At 39.9% G+C, this 20,859-nt stretch overlaps 1 protein-coding gene across 3 annotated transcripts in view; it reads left to right on the forward strand.

Moving 5' to 3' along the window:
• Usp39 (ubiquitin specific protease 39) overlaps nt 1-20,859 on the forward strand; it is a 324,799-nt gene that overhangs the window by 277,642 nt on the left and 26,298 nt on the right. For all 3 annotated transcript variants that reach the window (XM_090370604.1, XM_090370607.1, XM_090370606.1), the window contains one exon: nt 16,422-16,563. In XM_090370604.1, coding sequence (XP_090226730.1) covers nt 16,422-16,563 — 142 coding nt within the window. The remainder of the gene's footprint in view (nt 1-16,421; nt 16,564-20,859) is intronic.

The following is a 20,859-nucleotide window of genomic DNA, read 5'->3' on the forward strand; positions in this document are numbered from 1 at the left end:
TGTTATGGCATCAAAGAGGATATATTCCTCAGATTCTCAGAAAGGGGATTTAGAGGAAGAGGATGATGTGGAGGTAGTGAGTGATATCTCACGATGTGGAGAGCCAGTGGTAGGTTACAAGATTTAGATATACGGGATGAACAGAGTGATACTTCTGGGCCTAGTATAGAAGGAAACCTAAAACAAGACCTAAACCACCATTGAGAACGGCGACGAAGGCGGAAGAGGAAGAGGTTGTGAGTGGTGCTCGCACAAAGAGGTTGTTGCGAACACGAGTTATGGGTACAGTAAAAGATCTACAGATCTCACAGGAGCAACCTGTGGTGGAAGTAGTTCATAGAGATGTAGTTGAAATGACTTCTCCCCCGAGTGTGTTTGAGGAGTTAAGAGAGGTAAAGGCCAGTTTAAGAACTTTGGGCAGAAATTGCCAGGTAGGGTTATTGAAGAGGTACTGACTTTTTGGGATCGTCTGGAGGATGTTCTGCAAAAAATTATCTTGCAAAAACAGTGTTGAAGGCAAAGCTGGAGACAAGGCCTGCGGAGAGACGATCTGCAGTGAGGACTTATTCTGAGGTGGCGATGTCAACCGCAGAGTCAAAAATGAAATCAAAGACTGCTCATCAAGGTGACAATGGAGAACTTCAAGACCAGTGAGTACATGAAGTCGGAGCTCTTGAAAAGTATCATCCAAGTCTGAAGGACACTAAAGTGATAGAGTTAGACCTATCCGTGACCAACGTGTGGCTTCGGAAGCTGCAACTGATCAGGACATTCATAAAATTATGAACTGTTCGAACTAGGAGAGGTGTGCCTAAAGGTAGAAAAGACGCTTAAAAGGAAACCAAAGCTGGTGGTCTTCAACCTCGAGCAGGACATTGATAGGGAGTGCTTCACGGAATCTCATTGAATCTGGGGTTTCTGAACAACAGTTTCGGTCTGAGACTGTTATATTGACTAGGAATAAAGCCAAAGGGAAATCACGCTTTAACTTCATTATTCAGACTCCCGGTGAGATCAGGCGAGTTCTGATCTAGAGTTTTTGTGAATTGGAGCTCCCACAGAGTGAGGGATCTCACCGTTCCGACTCAGTGCTATAGCTGAATGGCGTTTGGCCATGTTGCCAAACATTGTAGGGGTGAGTCATTCTGTGGTCACTGTTCCACGAAAAGGTCATTCTTAAAGAGATTTTGAGAATTGAGAAGATTTTCCTAAGTGTGTTAACTGGTGGAGGAGGAAGGTTTCCTATGACCATTCTGCCGCTGATAAGATCTGCCCAGAATATGCACGGGCATTAGATATTATAAAACAAAGAATGGATTATGGAGAGTAAGAAAAGTTACTCCATAATGCAAATAAATGGTCAGCGAGCTATGAACGTAGCCTCGCAGTTGGCACATCTCACAGAGGAGAAGGGAGTCGATCTGGTGTTACTGCAGGAGGCCTATGTACTCAATAATAAGGTGGTAGGTTACCAAAATAGATACCGAGTGGTGGCTGCTCCTCATTCCCCATCTTCAGCAATAATAATAGCTGATTCAGACCTGATGGTAACTGTGATCTTTTCACTGTGCACGGCACGTGGTGTGTGTTGGAAGTAATTGGGGTAATTGGGAGGGTATATTTTGTATCCTTGTATTGTAGATCATCAGAGTACATGGAAGTTTTTAATCAATATCTTGCACAGGTTGTGCACACACTGGGTCAGGCTTACTTAATAATTGGTATGGATGCGACTGCCGGGTCTACCCCCCTCGACGTGGGCACCTGTACGTGGTGAGGGGACCTCCCAGTGATGCTGCTGGACTTCCAGACTAGCATCACTGGGATCTAACGCCCATACCTTGGTTCCAGGGTTACATCTTAGAAATCCGGCGTGTGCAGCCATGCGCCGCGACTTGTGGATTTCGGAAAGGGGGATCCTGGTGGTTGAGGGGCCCAGCCTTAATATACCACTTTGGCCCCTGCTTCGACAAGACGGGAGGTCCCGGACCGGCCCGACTGGGATCAATCGGCGGGTGGTATTTTACGGCTAGGGTCAACTGCGTTCCAATAAGTCTCCCTCCCTATGGTCCTGGACGGGATAAAGACTTATTGGCAACGTGGGTATGGTGCTCCTAAGCAAACTCGGCGTCCCATTCGTGTACGCAGTACCTGCTAGTTCACGAGTGGGCGTCCCCTCTTAGGGCTCCGTGGTGGGTGAGGTACTTAAGCATCAGACACTTTCTCTTTACTCATATGAGTAATTTAAATCCAATTTCTTCTGGGGCCCCCAGCAAGGCCCCTACCTAATCGATCAGATGAGAGTGAGAGCATTTCTGCAAGAAGAGCCAGAACAGAGGAAAAAACACCATCTATAACACCGCTTTTCCTCATTCTTCATTCTACCGGAGAGCAGTCAATTGGGAAGATGTCACCCTTCTTTATCCAGAAAGGATTAAAAGGGTTGGCAGGATCACCAAAATCTGTAAAACGGCTGCGTTCTGGCGATCTTTTAATCCAAGCTTTAAATACAAAGCAAGCAGAAAGAATATTGAACGCGACATCCATAGGGGGAATACCGATCAATGTAACACCCCACAAAACTTTGAACTCTTCACGCGTTGTCATTTCAGAGTGGGATCTTCATGTCTCTGAAGAAGAGATCTGCTCTGAACTAAAAGACCAAGGAGTGACAGCTGTCAAGAGAATATCAATGCGGAAGGAAGGGAATCTCGTCCCTACCCGAGTTCTCATCCTAACATTTAACACCCCACGGCCTCCTAGTTCCATCAAGGCAGGGTATTTAAACTGCCCAGTGAGGATCTATATTCCAAACCCACTGAGGTGTTTTAAATGCCAAAAATACGGCCACTCACAAACGGCTTGTCGTGGTAACCCTGCCTATGCTCGATGTGGTGCGAAAGACCACGAGAGCAAGGAATGTTCAGCTTCTAAATCGATCTGTGTAAATTGCCAACAAGATCATCCTGCCTACTCCAGAGCATGCCAGCGGTGGAAGGATGAAAAAGAGATCCAAAAATTGAAAACAGAGCTGAATATCTCCTACCCAGAGGCTAGAAAACGCATTCAACCAATAAATAGCGGGAAGCCTTCATATGCCCAGAAGGTTTCTTCAAAATGCACTATCGGTACACAAACTGAGATGACTGTACCACCAAGAGAGTCATTCACACCGATTGCCTGCTATTTATTGAGTTCACAAAAGCCTACCAAAAAAACGCAGTCAGCTGCCACTCCTATATCCGTACCTCCTAATGCTCCACCACTACCAAAACCAAGTGGTAAAGAGCCAACAGTAATAACAGAAACAATGGATGTACAGGACAAGGAGGTACAGGATGAATCAGTCTTGGAACTCTTTGCGGAGGAAGAAATGGACACGGGACAGCGTCCATTCTTCCCCAAAAAAGATAACGCCAAGACTGATAAAAGTAAGCCCTCAGCACCTCGGAAGCCGCCTGATGGACCCACCAAGCCAAAGTAATGGCTAAATTCCTACAATGGAATTGTCGTGGATTCTGGCGAAATACTGATGACATCAAGGCCCTCCTGCAAAAGCACGAGCCAGTTTGCTTTTGTTTGCAGGAGACTCATCTAAAGGCAAATGATGATCCCACCGTGCATAACATCACAATTTTTTGTAAGGATAGAGTTGCGGATGGTCCTGCTCATGGAGGAGTGGCTATCCTTGTGGGTAATCAGACCCCAGTTCAGCCCTTGCTAATTACAACCAGCATAGAGGCTGTTGCAGTTCGCCTTACAGTGGGATTTTTATTAACCGTGTGCTCTATTTATTTGCCACCTGGGACTGACATCTCCCAGCAAGACCTTGATGATCTCGTAACGTAGTTGCCTCCCCCTTTCTTACTTCTCGGGGATTTTAATGGACATAACACCCTGTGGGGTAGTGCTAACATTAATGGAAGGGGCCGAGTCATAGAGCATATGCTCAATGACAATGACCTTTCCCTTCTAAATATTGGAACAAATACCTCCTTCCACATGCCTACCCATACCTTTTCTGTCATTGATCTTTCTATCTGCTCCCCTTCTCTATTCCCTTCACTCACTTGGGAAGTGGAGGAGAATCCATATGGAAGTGATCACTTCCCTGTGATAGCCTTGTTACACAGTGGGAGCCCATGTCTTCCCTTCAGGTTACCACGGTGGAAGATTGATAAGGCTGACTGGACTGCCTTCCAACATCAGGCAAATTTTGACCTCAGTGCGGTCAGTCAGGAGCCGATCAATGATGCAGTAACGTACATCACAGAAATTATCGTCCAAGAAGCTGCGAATACTGTTCCAAAAACATCTACCCGGTTTCCACCATTTCCCAAACCTTGGTGGAACTCCCAATGCACAGCAGCAAAAAAGGCTCAAAACAAAGCGTGGGGGATATTCCGCCGATATCCTACCACGACCAACCTTATAGCCTTTAAATGTGCACGAGCCAAAGCACGCTATATCCGCCGTCAGAGTCAAAAGGAATCGTGGATCCATTTTACATCATCTATTAACCAGTCTACCAACTCTAAGGTAGTCTGGGATAAAATCCAGAAAATGAAGGGAAATTATACATCCCACCGTTCTTCAATCCTAGATTATAATGGATGCACTATTGCAGATCCAACTGCAATAGCCAATTCTCTTGGGGAAACATTCTCTAACATCTCTGCAACATCATCGTATTCCCCAGAGTTCCTGGTGCTGAAACATAAACTGGAAAAACAAGCACTTAATTTTAAGTCTAAGAGCATCTTTCCCTACAACGGGGCATTCACTATGCAGGAACTGAAAAGAGCCCTCGCTCTTTCCAGAGCAAGTGCTGTTGGACCAGATGGCATCCATTATGAAATGATTAAACATCTTTCACCAAAATCTATGGATTATCTGCTCTTTCTATATAACAGAATCTTTATTGAAGGGCAGTTTCCAGATTCCTGGTGCAAGGCAATCGTTCTTGCCTTTGCCAAGCCAGGAAAGGATCCAAAATTCACTACCAATTATCGTCCTATTGCTCTGACTAGCTGTTTATGCAAAATCCTGGAGAGAATGATTAATTCTCGTTTAATGTGGTACTTAGAAACAAATGACCTTCTCTCCAACACACAGTGTGGCTTCCGAAGGAACCGGTCCACTTTGGACCATCTTATTAGACTGGAAACATCCATCCTGGATGCTTTCCTAAAATGCGAACACTTGGTGTCGGTGTTCTTTGATATGGAGAAAGCGTATGACACAACTTGGAGATTTGGCATCTTAAAAGATCTGCATAGCCTTGGTCTTAGGGGGGAAACTCCCTATTTTTATTAAAAACTTTTTAGCCAATCGATCTTTCCAAGTTCGTGTGGGATCCTCACTCTCTCGTCCCTTCAGCCAAGAGGAGGGAGTACCACAATGATCAGTATTAAGTGTCACGCTTTTTGCCATCAAAGTAAATTCCATCACAGAACAACTTCCTCCAACTGTAAACGGTGCCCTCTATGTTGATGACTTTAGCATACTTTGTCAGTCATGCAACATGAGGGTTATTGAAAGACAACTGCAGAAATCCATTGATCGCCTCAACTCCTGGGTACTTGCAAATGGCAGGTTCTCGCCGGAGAAGACCGTTTGCGTACACTTTTGTCGTAAGCGTAATCTTCATCCTGAACCTGAATTAAGACTCAGACAAAATGCTATTCCAGTAGCAGTGGACACAAAATTCTTGTGACTCAGATTTGACAAAAAGCTGATCTTTCTGGATCATATCCATCAGCTCCGCACAAAGTGCACAAGAGGCCTTAATATTCTCCGCTCGCTCTCCTCTACATCATGGGGGTGCAGACCGATGCACCCTTCTACAGCTTTACCGTGCACTTGTGCGATCCAAATTAGATTATGGGTCCCAGGTATATTCTTCAGCCAGAGACAGCGCCCTTCGATGGCTGGACCCTGTCCATCATCAGGCTCTCCGTATCGCTACTGGAGCATATAGAACATCTCCTGTCCAGAGTTTATACGTCGAAGCAAACAAACCACCGTTATCGCTTCGACATAAGCAGTTGTCTTTAAAGTACGCTTTAAAACTGAAATCCCTGCCAGACCATCCAACGTGGCCATTCGTTTTTGAGCCACGATGGGAAGATTTGTACAATACCCGTAAGACTGCCAATCGTCCTTTTGGTATTCGTCTCCAAGGGCTACTCAAAGAACTTAATATCAAGGTAGACAAGGTTGCCCAAACACCAAAGCAACCCCTTCCACCCTGGCATGCTCATGTCCCGGCATGTGACTTGTCCCTTAGAAATTGGGGAAAGTCGGACACTCCATCATCGGTCTGCCTGCAGCTTTATTCAGCACACCGAGCTGAACATTCTGACTTCGCGCCAGTTTACACAGACGGCTCAAAGTCGGATTCACATGTGGGATCTGCTGCTGTCTTTACAGACACCACTACATCGGAGCAGATTCCGTCTGAATGCAGCATTTTTACTGCAGAGCTGCACGCTATAGAGTTAGCCTTGGATCACATTAGTGAATGCCAATACAAATGGTTCATTTTATATTCCGACTCTCTCAGCGTGTTACAGGCTTTAATAACCATGAGATGTAATTCTCATCCAGTTCTGTCTAGCATTCAGCAGAAGATTCACTTCCTTCGTGAACATGAATATGATATCCACTTCTGCTGGATTCCCAGCCACATTGGGATTAGGGGAAATGATTTGGCTGACACCGCAGCCAAATCAGCAATTCCCAATAATAATTGGTGCCTGTCAGTCCCCTATACAGACTACAGGCAAATAATACACGAGAAAATACACTCCCAATGGCAGGATTCATGGAATAGACAGACTGCGAATAAATTATATCGTATAAAGCCTGTAATTGAACTGTGGCAGTCTAGTCTGCGCAGGAATCGTAAGGAGGAAGTTGTTCTTGCCCGGACCCGCATAGGACATAGTCATTTGACACATTCTTTTTTGCTGAGGGCTGATGACCCTCCTATGTGTGAGTCCTGTGGCACAATTTTATCAATTAGACACATTTTAATTGATTGTCCAGATTTTAGCAATATCCGTTTTACCGCTTTTAACCATCTGACTGAGCCGTATACACTCAGTCAGATTTTATCTGACAATGACAATGTGTCTGCTGTTTTTAGCTTTTTAAAATCAATAAATATTTTTACTTGTATATAAAATTTACATTTTTCTTTTTTATATTTGTTATACCTTTTGACATAGTGACCTAACTAATTAGGTCACTGAAAGTTTAAATTTTTTTTATAAATGACCTGGTCTTGGCGCATTATAGCCTTAGTAGCTAATGCCCCAATAAAATCAAAACCAATCCAAGCCGGGTCTATTCCTTGGGGTGGCCAGGGCTCTGATGAAAGAGGACATTAAGCACAACCATTCTGGCTACCTCAGAGATGGTTGTGCTTAATGAACCGGAGCAACTGCCGACCCTGTGATTGGGGACAACTGCTTTGATTGGGGAGTCCTTTATTGATGTCACAATGTGTTCAAGATCAAGATTTTGAGATGGGTTGAAGGTTGGAGAGTGCATGAGCGCTTAACGACCAGTGATCACCTACAGTATTATTACTGAGTTTCCAATGAGATATTGGAATGAGACTGGTAGGCTCTCGAGACGTGATACAGATTGGGTGAGGTTTCTCACTCTGTAGCAGTCCTCAATGGATCGGTGTCAATATTGGCATGATCTGTCTACAACAGAGAAAGCCAATTTTGTTATCAATGTGCTTAGTTATGTGAGTGGGGTGTGTCTTCGGAAGAAGCATTGACCTCAGAGGTCAATTCTTGGTGGACTCCAGAGCCGTTTGAGATATGAGATGCAGAGTGCACGTAAAAAATATCAAAAGGAGAGAAGAAACAACTTTTCCTCTAGAACTGTGAGTGAACTAAAGAGACAACATCAGGATAAAAGAAATTTGTATACCAAGAAAATAATGATGTTTAAGAATGCTTCATGGAAGAATTTTGTTTAGGGGAGGAGATCCACTGACCCTTGGTCTCCAATTTATAAGCTTATCATCGAGAAAATCTATGGTGGTGAGGTGATGTCCACGATGGTGGTATAGGTATGTTGAGGGTCAGGCTACTTCGGGGATTTCTCCCATCTCTGTGTATGTTCTATGTATTGAGTGACAGTACTCTGTCTATGCCAGAGGTTTAAAAAATAATGTATGGGTCATGTGGTATGTAGTTTATTGTGCCCATTGTTCATCCGGCCTGTTGGCCGCCGGGAGTGGGACCTGGTGTTACCATACCTAACGACGAGGATGCTGACCAGGTGTACCAAGAGACTAATACTCTGGCAGGTCCTGTCACTTACTTTCCTGGGATTTCTGTGGCTAGACCTAAAATAAAGGTTGGAGCCATCGGTTGATTTAGGTAAAATTGCATTTAGAAAGCGCTGCATGGGGTTTTACGCTGAAAGGACTATTTCTAGATCCTAAAAGGTCGGGCAAAATTTGATGTAATTTAAATTTGGACATGTGATGTAATTTAAATTTGGACAAGAGAAAGTGTTGGGAAGGGGGGTGAAGACTAGGAGTTAAATAGGGAGAAGAGGGGTCGGATTGGAAGGTGACTCCTTCTGAGCGGATGCCTCGGTTGGACCAGACCACTGGTTTGCCACTCTGGAGATTTCTCTTTTAGAGTGGTTAAGAAACTTATGTACCTGGGTGAGTGATTTACCTTTGTGGCGTATGCTGCATATTTGCTAGACAAATTGAAACGTTTGTATGCTTAGCTCCAGCGTGTGACACGCATGGATTGGGGTATAAAGGGGGGCACCCTCCACCTCCTTCATGATAACATCTTTATCCCAATACTGACTTACGCGGTTGGGGCTTGTGGGGAGGGTCAATTGAACATTCGCATGTCCACAGGATCTTGTCTTCTGTGCAGAGGTTTGCTCTCCTGGGGATTACCTGGACTTTCAGAACTGTGGCCATGGATGCATTATGTATTCTTGCTGGAAAGATGCTAGTTGAGTTGGTTGTAGCACAGTATGCTCTGCTATATGCCCTTAAGAGGGGAATCTCCAGGCAAGTTTTTGGTGTTAGGATGTGCCCGGTGGGGCAGGCTGCTGCTGTGCTCAATTTACCAGTTGAACAAAGGTGAATCAGTGATGAATTGGAGGCCACCTGGCAATTGCAATGGACCAATTCTGAGAAGGGTCGGCATTTATATGCCTTTTTTCCTTCGGTTTATGTAGTGAGCCGGGAAGGACGTTCCTGGCTCCAGTTTGGGCTTGCAGCTAGTGCTGTTCTCACTGGACGTGGTCTGAAGTCAAGGTTGTTTTGGTTGGGGTTGTCCCCGATGTAGCTATGTGCTTGCAGAGTGCCAGAGACGGGCCTTCACATTCTGCTCCAGTGTCCTATTTATGAGGACTTCAGAGCAAGACTGGGGCGAGGGACGCTCGCTCTCACTGAAAATAACTTGGTTGAGTTGTTTTAAAATTGTAATAACTTTAGTTATTTTATTGAGTTTGCAAAATGCACTTATAATAGATGTAGGGCGATGCCTAGTTGGTAGTAGAAAGTGACCTACCTCCTCGTGGTGGGGACGGTAACTCATGGTGGGGGTGTAATAGTCCCATCTCCACCTCAAGGCCAAATGGTTGAGATAAATGTCTTGTGATTTGAGTTGGCCAGTTAGTCTTGTATTTTTTGTTTAAACCTACTGATTGTAGAAGAAACAGAAATACGAATGAGAACTGAGTCACATATGGGTGAAGACGCAGGAGGTGACTTTAGGATGGAAGCTCACTTAAATGCACTCCCCAAGCTACAGCACTTCTGCTACTTTGAGCTCTTTGCTTTGCTTTGCTGCTTTGGTCTGAGGCATGATTGCCATTCAAATTCAGTTCCATTTAATTGAGAATACTACACTAAACTAATATACTTAAATAACACTATGCACTGGATATGGAGCAACAATACATTAAATTATATGCTGTACCATTACACTTGTAAAGTTTTAAGTTAATTATAATAGATAATAAAATTATCTATTAAATACCCTACATTATTCAAAGTTTCTGGATATCTATTTACAACAATTAAAACACTAGAATTCTCCTACCATGCACTACAGTACAAGTTGCAAGATACGGTATTCAGGCCGAATCACTGATAGAAAAGTTCTATGTATATTAATTTGTAACATACAAAATCTGTAGCTAAATTTAAAAATAAACTAACAAACATGACTAGGATTATAAAGCTATGTATAGAATATCATTTAATGTCCTAATTAGGTCAGTAAAATGGCAAAATGTTACAAAAATTTATTTGATACAGAAGCTCAAAATTCTTCAACCTCAGTTTGTACTCTCAGACTATTCTACACAAAGGGAATCAAAGGGTGACATAAATAATTACCAACCTGTTAGTTTGATTTCTGTGCCTGGAAAAATAATCACTGATTCAAGAAATAATGTAGGACCATCTAGTCAGGAATGCAATTATACTGCAGTCACTGCCTTGGTTTGTTAAGGGGTGATTTTGTCTGACCAATCTGATTGGATACCATGACACAATTACAAAACTTTTTTTTTTTCTCCCTGATGCTGTAATCTGTTGGTCATATCATTCATTTTTGCACCTAGCAGACACCACTCCCAGGTGTAGTCAACCTATCCTTAATACAAAAAATGCCACTTGTTTTCCTAACAATTGAGTTCTCCAACAACAAAAAAAAAAAAAGATTCTCTTGAACTAGAGCAGTATGTACTGATTCTTCGTTCTCAGGCCCTGAATCAGGTGTGCATCACCTAAATTCAGAGTCCTTGATAAGTTCCCAATTTTATTAATCGTCTTTGGTAAGTGCCTGTTTCTGAATTGCAACTAAAGAAACACATTTTCCAGTAGATTACAGGTTCTTCTTACAGAGCATACCAATTGGTATGTTCCTCGCATCAGAATTTGTATCCTATACATTTGTTTTTATCCCAAGTTGAACTCTCTTTCCATGTCTTTGTGTTTATTATTCAAAAATAACATTGAATCTTTCAAAAATGTCTCATTTGCAACGCTGACACTTTTTTTTTTTTTTTTTTTTATGGAAACCCCAAACACGAGAGGTATTAGAACCTATAGTACTTAGTACCGTGCTTGGGTTGGAAGTTGAGAAGACAAAAGAAGATATTTGTTGACATTGGACTTGAACTTCTGTAGATTGTAATTTTCAGGAAATACGTATGAAGGAAGGTTGTTCCAGAAAACAGCAGTTCAATGAATAAATGAGGAAGATGAAAAGTTGGTTCTGTGAGTTTGAAGTTGGACAGTAAATGGATGTTGGTTGGTGGCGGCACGTGTTCAGACTGTTTTGAAATAGAGAGCGGGAATTATAGAAGCCAATTCAGAAGAACAGTGTCCATGGAAGTATCTGTAAAAGAGGCATGCAGCAGAAACAGTAAGTCTCTATAAGACAACGAGTAGAGAGACTCTGTTAGAGATGAATCATTAATTAACCTAACTGCCCTCTTCTGAATGGAATCAAGAAACCTGAGAGAGTTTTTGGTGGCACCACCCCAGATGTGAGAACAATATTCCATGGCAGGGCGGATTTGCGATTTTTACAGAGTGAGCAGCTGTTTGGAAGAAAAGTAACACACGCCGAGAGCGAAAGAGAAAACCAAGTTTTTTAGATGCAGAGGAAGCAATATTTGTAATGTGCTTGTGCCAAGAGAGATTAGAAGTCAGGATAATCCCCAAAAGAGATATATAATTTTGCCTAGAAATCAGAGTGTCACTAAAGATAAGCATAGGAGCAGAAGAATCCTTTTTTGCGAGAAATAAGACAAGACTGAGTTTTAGAAGGGTTGAAATCAACTAAGTTGTCTTTGCCCCACTGGAGAAATACCTGAAGATTGGCATTTAAGGAGTTGGTAGCAGATTTTCGAGAAGTTGAGGCTGATTGAGCAGGACAAGGTTTCTCAGAATGGAAAGTGGAATGCAATGTGCTATCATTGTCAAAACTATGGATAGGATTTCCAGTCAATGGAAGAAGGTCATTAATATAGAAGAGGAAAAGAGTGGGGGAAAGAACTGAACCTTGGTTCAGTTCTTTCTCTACAGACTAGAAAAACACAATTCCAAGTTTCATAGTGCCAGTACCTGTCAGGTTCTCCATGGTGGAATGTATACCTGCTTAGTTCACTTATGCAGTAACTCTGGGAGGGAGTCAATATTTAGGAAGGTACAGAAAATCACAGATTTTTATCTTTTGTATGTGGGCTTGTTATTTTGAGATACAAATTCTGTGTTTAATACTGTTGAGTGAATTGTTTATTAGAACATTTCCTGAGGGAAAGAATTTTTTAAGGTGCTGGCATGCTGTAACACTACATCTGCAAGAAGGGATAAAACAAAGAAATAAGAGAAGGAAAACACTGAATTTGAGCAGTGATCATTTAAAAATATGGCAACATATTAGAGTATAAATATGTATTCTTTTGCACATATTTTAAAACATCCATATTTTTTGTTCAAGGGAATCCTCCCATAGTTATATTTACAATATGTACATAGTGCCATTTTATAATTTTCACATAACACTTCTTTTGTTGTAAACCCAATGCATTTTATGCATATGTAGACTGAAAATAATTTGTTATAATGACTTTTTATTCAGAACAATTTTGTTAAGACTATTTACGAAGCACTGAGAACAAGGGAGATTATTCTGTAAACATTTTTGTCATAATGGAATTTTACTATATGCATGGCTGGTAATGATGTATTCATCATCATCAGCCATTTTCAATCCACTGCAAGATGAAGGCCTCTCCAGCAACTTACCAGTTCCTTCTGTTTTGTGCAATGGCCATCCATTTACTACCCACAAACTCACAAATTTCATCTGTCCATCTCCATTGCTGTCTTCCAGGTTTTCTTCTAGCTTCTCTTGGGTACCATTCTATTATTTTCTTAGTCCATCTGTCATCATGTCTTCGAGCTGTGTGTCCTGCCCAAGACCATTTTAGTTCTTTTGTTTTGATAAGAATGTCCTGTATTTGAGTTTTCTGCCTAATCCATGTGTTTCTCTTCTTATCAAACAGTCTGATTCCCAATATAATTTGTTCCATTCTTCGCTGTGTAGTTCTCAGCTTCTCTTCCATTCTTTTGGTGAGTGCCCAAGTTTCACTTCCATAAGTCATGGTTATTTTACGTTTCAGACAAATTGGGATATTGCCCTTCAGTATGTGACCATATTTCCTGAATGCTATCCATCCAAAATTTATTCTTCTCTTGACTTCCAGCCATTTATCATTATTACAGCTAATGGCTTGTCCCAGATAAGTATATGACTCCAGCTTTTCAATTACTGCTCCTTCAATGATTATATCCCTTTCTGTGGCATACTTGTTCATTGTTACTTTTGTTTTAACCATATTCATCTGTAGTCCAAAATCCTTACTAACTGTGCATAACTGATTTAGATTTTCCTCTAATTCTTTGGGATCGTGGCTTATGACCACAATGTCATCTGCAAATCGTAAATGGTTTAGGTAGTCTCCGTTCACATTGACTCCTTTCTGCGACCAGTAATCTTCTGAAAGCTTCCTCAAGGGCAGCAGTAAACAGCTTCGGAGATATTGTGTCTCCTTGTCGAACTCCTTTCTCAATTTTAAATTTACTACTGTCTTTGTCTAGTCTAATAAAGGAGGTAGCATTCTCATATATTTTCTTCAAAATCATAATATATGTGGTATCTATGCCTTGACTTTCCAGTGCCCGAAAAATTGCCTTATGCTGTATGGAGTCAAATGCCTTATCATAATCCATAAATGCCAGGCATAATGGTGTTTTATATTCATTTGCTTTCTCCATTATCTGTGATATTACGTGAAGGTGATCCATAGTTGAGAATCCTATCCTAAAGCCAGCTTGCTCTTTCGGTTGATTCTCATCAAGTATTCTTTCTAATCTGTTAGTAATGACCCTTGTGAACAACTTGTAGATGTGGGATAACCAGCTAATTGGTCTATAATGTCCAATTTCAGATGTATCTCCTTTCTTATTCAGCAAATCTATGATTGCATTATTCCACTCCTTAATGCATTTTGTGAAGAGTCTTGCCAGTTTTTGTCATGTCTCATCCTCCCAATTTTAACAACTCTACGGTGACATCATCTTCCCCCAGGGCTTTCTGATTCTTCATTTTCTTCAAAGCATGTTCTATCTCATCAGGAAGGATATCGGTTATGTCATATGAGTTACTAATTTGAGATCCATCTTCCCCACTGCTGGCATCATTCCCTCGCTCCTTGTATAATTCTCTATAGTAGTGTTCTGCTATTTGAATTATATCTTCTCTGCTATTTGTAAGTACGCCATTGCTATTCTTCAGTTTCAGTATCATTTGTCTTTCTGTATTATTGCTTATGGCTGCTGATTTAAATCCTTTGTTTTCTCTTAATGCTTGTTCTACTTTTCTTGTGTTAAATTTTCTTATGTCCTCTCTAAGTCTCTTATTAATTAATGGCTTTGCATAACTCAGTATACTCAATTTTTGCCTTGTCAGTGTTTTTCTTGCTCTTCTTTTGTAGTCTTAAGTTCATCATGACAAGTGTTTCTTGACTAATTTTTTCTTCTTTGGATTTCTTTTTACCTGTAGGTGTCTTGGGCTTTATCACTTTCAGAAAGTTGTAATATTCCTCATCGATATCTTGGTCCTGAGCAGTCTGCAGAAGCTGAAACTTGTTCTTACGTTCCAGTACATAATGCTTTTTCTCCTCTTCTGTTATCTCAAAGACCTTTGTATTATTTACTCGAGTCAGTTTTTTCCTTTCTTTTCTTACATCTATATCAAGTGTGCATCTTACCATTCTGTGATCACTTCCAACATTTACCTTGTTCAGGATGGTAACATTATTCGTGATATATCTCCTGTTAGTGAGAATGAAGTCGATTTCATTAGTTGTTAATCCATTTGGGCTCTTCCATGTCCACTTTCTGTTCACCCTTTTCTTGAAAAAAGTGTTCATTACTGACATTCCTCGAGATTCTGCAAATTCCACAAGTATTTCACCAATTCCAAAATTTCCTATAATTCCCCTTTCTGCACTGTTTTATCTCTTTCCAACCTTAGCATTGAAGCCCCCCATAATGATAGTGTAGTAAGTTTTCTGCTCATCTAGATGACTCTCAATTTCGGTGTACATTTCTTCATCATCATGGGTCGATGTTGGTGCATAAATCATTATAATGTTTAGCTTGTACCTCGTAGAAATCTTGAGTATTAGTCTTGACACCCTTGGTGATGTCCTTTTGAATTCCAAAATGTTGTTTTTAAAATCTTTATGGACCAGAAACCCAACTCCACCTTCACTCCTTTCACTGTTTCCATTGGTGTACAGCAGATTTCCACTTGATAAACTTATAAGTGATTCATTTCTTCTTATTTCAGCCAAACCGATGATATTCCAATTCACAGTTTCTAATTCCTTTTTCAGCTCTAATATCCTGTCTTCACCGATGAGTGATCTTACATTATAACAGGCAAAGTTCAGTTTCCATGCATGGCAGCCTAGTCGTACCCAGAGATTCTTAGCACCCTCTGCTTCTACTCTGTTCCTCTCGCTGCCATAAGAGGGGAAGTGAAAGTCGCTGGGGACTGAGTGCCATTTGTTTCATCTTAATGTCATGTGCTGGAGGGTTTGGTCTTTTCCCCTTCACGCTGACCAGGCGTCTTGAAGAGAACCACTCTACACGTTCGTTGCCACCTAAGTGGCGTAACAGGACTTACCATTGAGAAGGTGTGCATGAGTGGATTTTAGGGAGGCAGGCCAACCGGACTTCTCCTAAATCTTCTGAAATAGAAAGATATTGGATCCATCAGTGTTTTAGACTGAGTGTCTGATAACACACAGAATGTGTGTTCCCCTCTAAGACCCAGTATGTGTATTATTGAATTGTATTCTATGTACTCTAAGACTTGTATTCTTCAGATTATTCAAGACAAAAATACACTCAAACTTTTTTTAAGTAGATTCTGAAGAGTAGATTCTGAGAATGAGTTTTTATTGGTGTATTTTGAATTAAGGCACCTTATATAGACAGGTAAAATGTTTAAATTTCAGTTAATCAAATGGGGAATTGTTTTTTCAAAATACTCTTTAAGCCATAGTCTATATCAAATATTGATCAAATTCTGATTTGATAAAAAATATTTTAAGAATGCAAAGAAATTTAAATTTTTTTTATTTTTTTATTTTTATTTACTTTGTGAAGTGCTTTTGTGTTTAATGTTAGGATACATTAAAAAAGCACTGATTTGGTCATAATGTTAAAAATTGAATAAATCTGAATAGTGATGATGCTTATATTTTAGTTTATTTTGTTTTAAATTTATCTGGTATTTATTCTCAGTACATTTCATAATTCTTTGTTTAAGGAATGTTGATATGACAGATTTACTACATTCTGATGTGAGAGATAAACATCCAAAATGTATATATGACTTGATTGCCAACATAGTTCATGATGGAGAACCAGATCCAGGAAAGGGAACATATCGAATTCATATTTTACATAGGGTAATGTTATTTTTGATATTCAGTGACAAATTTTCCCATATATGCTTATTTCTCAAAACCAGGGCCATCATTCCAGTACAGCCAGAGTGTACAACCTATGGGTAGTATGCTGCCCACTCCTTCACAATGTGTGGCCCATAGCCATGTAAGCACCCTTCAAGTGTTATAAAGTCAATTCTGCTATAATGCGGTACATGTGTTCCTAAAAATCTCCGTGTTATGGTATTTTGCGTATTAAAAACAACAGGGCTTATGGGAAAAATGGGGATAGGGCAGAGCACTCAAAAAAAAAAAAAAAATGTTCAATGTGGTAAGTAAAACACTAAAAAAAAGTTATAAACCCAATAAAATTACCAAGACAGGTTTAAACATCTTAAATTTCAAATAAATAAATAAATATTACAGTAAATATAGAACTGTAATATATACATACTAATTGATATTTCTGTTCACTGACTTTTTTGGATTGTAAAATTTAAAATAGTTAAAAAGATAAGCAATCAATAACAACGAACGCAGCATGCACAAATTGCACAAGTGAGATGCGCAGTAACAATTTCACCCATTAAAAATAAGAAGCTTAAAAAATAGGAATGAAGAGAAGATTCTAAAAATTTATTTATGTTTTTTATATGATTGAAGATTTCATGGAAGGGGAAACATATTTCGCCATAATAATGTAAAAATCCACAGAATTCCAGCGATCGGTTTTATCGTAAATGCAGTTAGATTGAGTTTACTACCCGTGTATAATTAGATTGCACTAACAGAAAAAAATCAAATTATTATATTAGGGTTACCCATAATTGATTACATAAACCCATATTTTTGTCTGTAAATTGCATGTGTTCTCTGGTCGATTTGCCTATTTTGCTAGACGAAAAAACCCCCAGTTCCTGGGGGTGGAAACCTTGATGTCTACACCTGAGACCAATTAACTCAGCCACGGAGTGAGAAAAATCCCACTAAAGTTCTTTGCGTCATCAAGGATGGTGACGATACCACTGTGCTACCCACACAGATGCACTAACAGAAAATTCAAATAAACTGGGAACTGCAAATTGTTTTTATTGTTTTTTTAGTGACCTCAGAAAATGTACTACTCTACTCATGCTATCAATCCTCACGAAATTTCTGTTTGAACTGAAAAATGTGAGTTCCTGAAAACATGAGTCAGCTTACAATATCACCTGTTATCTTGTGACTACAGCAAATGACAGCAGTGTGTCTCCAACCAGTGCAACTCCAGTAAATGGGAAATATAGCTCTTACGCATTTGACATTATTTAAGCTTCATTAACTTGTATGTATTGCTGCACAGGTCGGTACGTTCAGCTTGATGCTGGATTTTGCGTTCACCTGGTGTTACTCGGATGAAATCACACCAGCCAACGTGAAAATCACGTTATACAGTCAGTCCTCGTATAACACGTGTTTACACCACACGATTTATAAATAGGGGAACTATATCGCATATAACACGAACGTAATTCGCTTATGCACGATTCCCCTTGTGTTTACAAGAAATGGTAGTCGAACGCGACAGAATCACCCCAACTGAACACAACACAGTAGGAATGAAGAGTAGATTCTGAAAATTTGTTTTTATGATTTCGTGGAAGGGGAAGCACATTTCTCATATTAACATAAAAACCCACAGAATTCCAGCTATCTGTGTTATCGCAAATGTAATTAGATCGAGTTTTACTACCCATTTATAACAGACTCCACTAGCAGGAACCCCCAATAAACCGGAAACTGCAAATTGTTTTTATTGTTTTATGGTAGTGACCTTAGAAATGTGCTTTAGTAAAACATAAGCATGTAATATGTGAGAATAGTGTGTTTCCGCCTTTACTGCATTAGTTATTCAGTTGCTACTTGTTCACTGTGTGTTTATGTATATCAAGCTTGCCTCCTCATTTTTGTCCTTTTTATACTTGTGCTCTATTCTCAAAATAATGAGTAAAAGTACATGAAAAAAGTGTGAAAGGGAAGCGTTCTGGTGAAAATACTTCAGAGAAAAAAAAAAAAAAAAATAGCAATATCGATGGAAGAAAAATATGAAATTGTGAAATGCTTTGAGTGGAATGAAAGAAGATGCGATATTGTGCATGCTACAGGCCTAAATGAAGGAACGCTGAGAACAATTAGAAAGAATGCAGAAAAAATAAAAGCAACTTTCGTAGCAGGAACAACACAAAGTGTAACAAAATCAATTAGATCAAGACACAAAGAATTGGAAGAGATGGAATGTCTTTTATCTATTTGGATAGAAGATCAAACGAAGAAGAGATTAGGAACAAATTTGCTTATGATAAAAGCAAAGGCATTGGCAATATTTGAAGACCTCAGAAATAAAGCTGAAAACCCTCAAGAAGTGCCTCCCTTTACTGCCAGTAGTGGCTGGTTCAGTAATTTCAGAAAACATCACGCTTTCCATAATGTGAAATTATCAGGTGAAGCTGCGAGTGCAGAAGTAGCAGCAAAGGCATTTCTGCCGATACTGAAAAAACTAATTGAGGAAGAGGGCTATACACTGGGCCAAAATTTTCAACACTGATGAAACCGAATTGTATTGGAAAAAAATGCCATCACGAACGTATATCTCAAGAGAGGAAGCATGAGCTCCAGGCTTCAAGGCTGCAAAGGATAGATTGACTGTTATGTTAGGATCAAATGCAAGTGGCGGCTTGAAATTGAAGCCTGTTGTTGTTTTTCATGCAACCAATCCACGAGCGTTAAAAGGGATCGTAAGAACTATCCTGGGTGTTAACTTTAGGAATAGCAGAAGAGGGTGGATGACGGCAGATCTTCACTGACCTTCTACTAGATGTGTTTCGAAGCTACTGAAAAAAGAAAAATTTGGATTAAGATTTTAATTATTTTGGACAATGCACTAAGTCCAACCCTTGCTGAACTGTCACCAAACATCAAAATCCTGTTTTTACCACCTAACACAACATCTCTTATCCAGCCACTTGACCAAGGAGTAATTTCTGCTTTTATGTACTATTACACAAAATGCACATTTAAGATGCTGATAGCAGAAACAGGGAGCAAAAATGCAACAATAGTTAAAGACTTCTGGAAACTATTCAACATAAAGAATGCAATTTACATAATTGTGGAGGCTTGGATCAAAGTGACAAAAAAATTGCTTACAAGGTGTTTGGCAGCCTCTTTTACCAGATTTTATTCGTGATTTTAAAGGCTTTGATCCTGTAAACGAGCTTCCTAAATTAAAAGCACATTGTGTTGCACTTGCAAAGCAGGTTAGCTTTGAGGAATTGGAGGAAGAAGATTTAGAAGAGTTGCTTCAGTTTCGTGAAGAAGAACTTTCAACTGAAGAAGTGCAACAACTTGTTGCTGGAGGGCAGGTGGAAGATGAGGAAGACGTCGAAGCTGAATGCCTGAACGCCACTATAAAACAGCTTTCTACTTCAGAGTTATCTTCAGTTTTAAATTCATTTGAGAAAAGTATGCAATGGCTAGAAGATAATGATTATAATGCAGAAAGAAGCAGAAGAGCACTTCATGCAATTCGATCTGCTTTGGGGCCATATAAGCAGCTGCTTTATGAAAGAAAGTAGATTGCAAAACAACAGAAACTAGATGTCTTTTTTATGAAAACACCCAAGAAAGAGACAGAAAATGAGCCACAGCCCTGTAGTTCTGGCGTGACCACATTTTGTTCAAAGTCCTCATCGGCATCTCCTCCCTCCCAGTTCCGATAATGATGACAACCTGCTGCTTCAACACTTTCTCAAGCTGTCTTCATTCATTTTTAAGGTAAGAATCTAAATTTAAATGATTAAATTATTAACTTTACATTTTTCAACTGTGTAAGTGTTTTATTATGATTATTTATTGTGTTTGGTAATGCTTTGGTTACAAATATGTGTCCAATCTTGGGTGATCAGCACCTAACCCTATTTTTCCCATAGGGCCTGTTGTTTATATTGCACGAGGGTTTCTAGGAACACAACTATCATGTTATACAAGGGCTGACTGTACTCGCATTGTTGCCTAATATATCAGTCGTGTTGGAGCAAATTTGCATTGTCAAAATGCACATTATAGCAGAATTGACTACATCCCATGAGTTTAAAACTAACATGTCACAAAATATAGTTTCACATTGACATTTGAACATATCTGTTTTTAATAATATTCAATTTTTCTATATTATTTTCTCCTGTTTTTTGTATCTTGCTTAGCATTTAGCAATATTTTTATGTAATAGGAATGTTTAGTGGATTTTCATATTTAATTATTAACTGTAAATATGAATGT

This window comes from Mastigoproctus giganteus, chromosome 3, assembly GCF_048544385.1.
Source record: "Mastigoproctus giganteus isolate SK-2022 chromosome 3, ASM4854438v1, whole genome shotgun sequence".
Classification (NCBI taxonomy): domain Eukaryota; kingdom Metazoa; phylum Arthropoda; class Arachnida; order Uropygi; family Thelyphonidae; genus Mastigoproctus; species Mastigoproctus giganteus.